This window comes from Aegilops tauschii, chromosome 2, assembly GCF_002575655.3.
Source record: "Aegilops tauschii subsp. strangulata cultivar AL8/78 chromosome 2, Aet v6.0, whole genome shotgun sequence".
NCBI lineage: Eukaryota > Viridiplantae > Streptophyta > Magnoliopsida > Poales > Poaceae > Aegilops > Aegilops tauschii.
Window position 1 is genome coordinate 188144834 of NC_053036.3, and position 3074 is coordinate 188147907.

The 3074-nt window shown below is 57.2% G+C and overlaps 1 protein-coding gene across 1 annotated transcript; it reads right to left on the reverse strand.

Annotated features, from left to right (window-relative positions):
* Positions 1–258: 258 nt before the first annotated feature.
* LOC141040873 (uncharacterized) lies at positions 259–1956 on the reverse strand. The gene is made up of 2 exons (XM_073506987.1): positions 1094–1956; positions 259–715 (listed from the first exon to the last, which is right to left on the reverse strand). The coding sequence occupies exons 1-2, from the start codon at positions 1954–1956 to the stop codon at positions 259–261; spliced, it is 1320 nt and encodes a 439-aa protein (XP_073363088.1).
* Between the last annotated feature and the right edge of the window lie 1118 nt (positions 1957–3074).

Consider the following 3074-nt stretch of genomic DNA (forward strand, 5'->3'; position numbering starts at 1 on the left):
GAGCATGGGGGAGACGGGGTCTCCCTGCCGCAGCTCGCAGCGTTGGTTGATGGGTGGCCCGGGGGCACCGTTGGTGAGGACACGTGTGCCGGCCGTGCCAAGGAGGATGCATATCTATTCGTGCCACCGATGGCCGAACCCAAGGTGTCACAAAGTCTCCAGCAGGAAAGCCCAGGACACGGAGTCAAATCCCCGCGCGATGTCAAGCTTAAGCAAGACCCGCGGTTTCTTGAGGTTGTGGAGTTGCCGCGCGGTCTGTTAGACTAGCATGAAGTTGTCGTGAATGCAGTGGCGGGCAATGAAAACGCTCTGGTTGGTGGAAATCATCTCTCCTAGACTTGGCGCGAGGCAGAGCGAGAGCACCTTGGCGAAGAGCTTGGCAAAGAGATGGATCAGGCTGATCGGCCGGTAATCCGAGAGCGTGCATGCGTCTTGCCTTTTGGGTAGCAGGAGAAGGAGTGCTTCGTTGAGCCGCTGGAACCCGCGACCGTTGAGGGCAGAAAGTTTCTCAAACGCAGCAACAAAGTCCTCCTTGATGATCGGCCACGAGGCGCAGAGAAATTCCGAGGTGAACTTGTCGGGGCCAGGAGCCCGCCCCTTCAGCAACTGTCGGATGGCGTCCCAGATCTCACCCTCCGAGAATGGGAGCTCCAGATCATGCAGCTCGAATGATCGCGGGTCGAGAGCATCAAAGTCGATGGAGGTGGCGCGCTCACTGCATGAGCCAAGAATCGTCGTGAAGTGGTTGAACGCGGCCTCGGCTATCGCCGCCTGTCCTTGCACAGAGTTGCCCGCGACCCGCAGCTGGAATATGTGGTTCTTGCGTGTCCGCTAAGCTGCGTGCAGGCGGAAGAAGGTGGAGCTCGTATCGCCGGCCTTGAGGAAGTTGAAGGGTGCTCTTTGCTGGGCAAGGGAGCGCTCTAGTGACGCCAGTCCCAGGTATGAGGCTTTGAGCTTCCGACGGAGCCAGGCTTCGACGGGTGACAGAGTACTCAGGTCTTGCGCGGCGTCGAACCTCGCGATGAGCTCCCGGGCCACGGATAGTTGTAGGGAGACGTTTCCCACCGTCTAGGAACCCCGGCGCTGCAGGCACCTGGCGGTGGCACGCAGCTTTGCAAAGATACATCTGAACGGGTCTGGCTCATGGGGGACGGATGACCAAGCTTGCGCCACCGTGTCGTGGTAGCCCGGGAGGGAGGGCCAAAAGCGCTCGAAGTGGAAGCGCATGTGCTTCGAGGACCGGGGGAGGGCGTCGATGAAGAGCGGTGCATGGTCCGAGGCCGTAGACGACAAGCGGCGTAGCATGTAGCTTGGGTGATCGGACGCCCAGCCAGCAGTGCAGAGCATGCGATCGATGCGCTCAAGGGTCGGGGCCTCGCGCTCATTGGACCATGTGTAACGACGGCCGTGGAGGTATAAGTCTCGCAGCTCCTCGTCCGCGGTGATGTGCCGAAATCGGTGCATGGAGGCCCGATGCAAGTTGCCGTTGTTCTTGTCCTCCGCGGTCGCGATCATGTTAAAGTCACCCCCAATGAGCCATTGGTCGGCGCAGCAGGATCTCATATCGTGGAGGTCAGAGAGGAATATGGTCTTGTCTTGGTCTTGTTGTGGCCCGTAGACCCCGGTCACCCACCAGTGTGGGCTGCCATCTCGAGGGGACACCAATGCGTTGATGAAGTGGTCGGCAATGGTAGGGTGGGAGAGGGAGACGATGTCATTCTTCCAGGCGAGTAGGATTCCTCCGCGCGTGTCCGTGGCAGGAAGGAAGAAGTAGTCGGCGAATTGGGCACCCAACGTTTCGCGGACAAGGGGCGACGATAAGGCAGAAATCTTTGTTTCTTGAAGGCACATGATACATGGGTTAGTCGAGGCCATTACGGAATGGACGGCGCTGCGTTTGGCGGGGCAGTTGAGGCCGCGCACGTTCCAGAAGATGACATGTTGGTTGTACTCCATAAACACACATAGAAGTCCTCGGGGGTCGGCGACTGCGTGAGCTATGCCTCGGCAATGAAGGCGGAAGGGGCATGCAGGGTGTGACGCCCGGATAATTAGGCTACAGTAATCCCACGTTAACGATGCCACGTCACCACGGTTACTGTTGTTAATCTCACGTTAGTTCAAAACCGATTCAAATTCAAAATTGAATTAAAGGCAAACAAGAAAAGTTTTCAAACTTTAAAACTAAAATGTCCGGGTTGTGCCAAGTAATGCAAAGTTAGTTGTGGTGAGGAAACCCCACTTTTATAAAATGTTTTAATACTCTAAAATATTTAAAACAGTAGTTGAAACGATTAAATAAGTGCCTTTGATATTTTATAAAATCATAAACCATTTTATTTTGGGGTAAAACTTTTTAGGGTAGTGGGTTATTTTGAAACACTATTTTTGGAGCTATTGTCATATTTTACTAAACTAAAAATAAAGTATAACTAAAAGAAAACAGAAAAGAAAAATAAGAAAAAGAAAAAGAAAAAGAAAACAAAACAAACAAAAAAGAAAGAAAGAGGAACCCCACCACTGGGCTAGTTGGCACAGCTGCTAGCCAAGCCGGCTCAGGTCGCCCTCCCCACTCCCCATATCCCCCACCCCGGTCAAACCCTAACCCGTAAGCCCCACTCGCCCCCACTACGCTCTCCCCCCTCCCCGATCCGATCTGGATCGGGACTTGCCTCGTCGCCACCCCACCGGCGCCCGTCGCTCCGACTCGCCGGGCCACCTCGCCGCTCGTCGAACGCATCCCCACTGCGCGCCGACGACCACGCCTCGCCTCCCGGCGCTGCCCGACGTCGTCTTCCCCGCGCGCCGGATCGCCAAGCGTCGTGCCTCCTCATCACCACCTCGCCGGACTGCCGCGCCGGAACGTCGTCCCCGTCCTCCTCCCCACGCCCACTGCCCCGTGCCCTACAACCCCGGTGAGGCCCTCGGCCTCTCCTCCTCTCCCCGCGCTTACCGCGCCCTGTCACATCTCCCTGCCTGCCGTGGTCTACGACTACTACCGCCGTTACCTCCCCACGCACTGCGTCCCCTCGCCGCCCCACCGCGGCCCCGCGCTGCCTGCTGCCGCCGTCTGC

Bases quoted from the DNA above. Each gene is read 5' to 3' on its own strand.
- LOC141040873 (XM_073506987.1), bottom strand. From the start codon at position 1,956: ATGGAGTACAACCAACATGTCATCTTCTGGAACGTGCGCGGCCTCAAC. The intron at 716-1,093 runs GTGCCTGCAGCG...TGGCTCATGCAG, and splicing joins AAGCTGCGTGCCACCGCCAG to TGAGCGCGCCACCTCCATCG.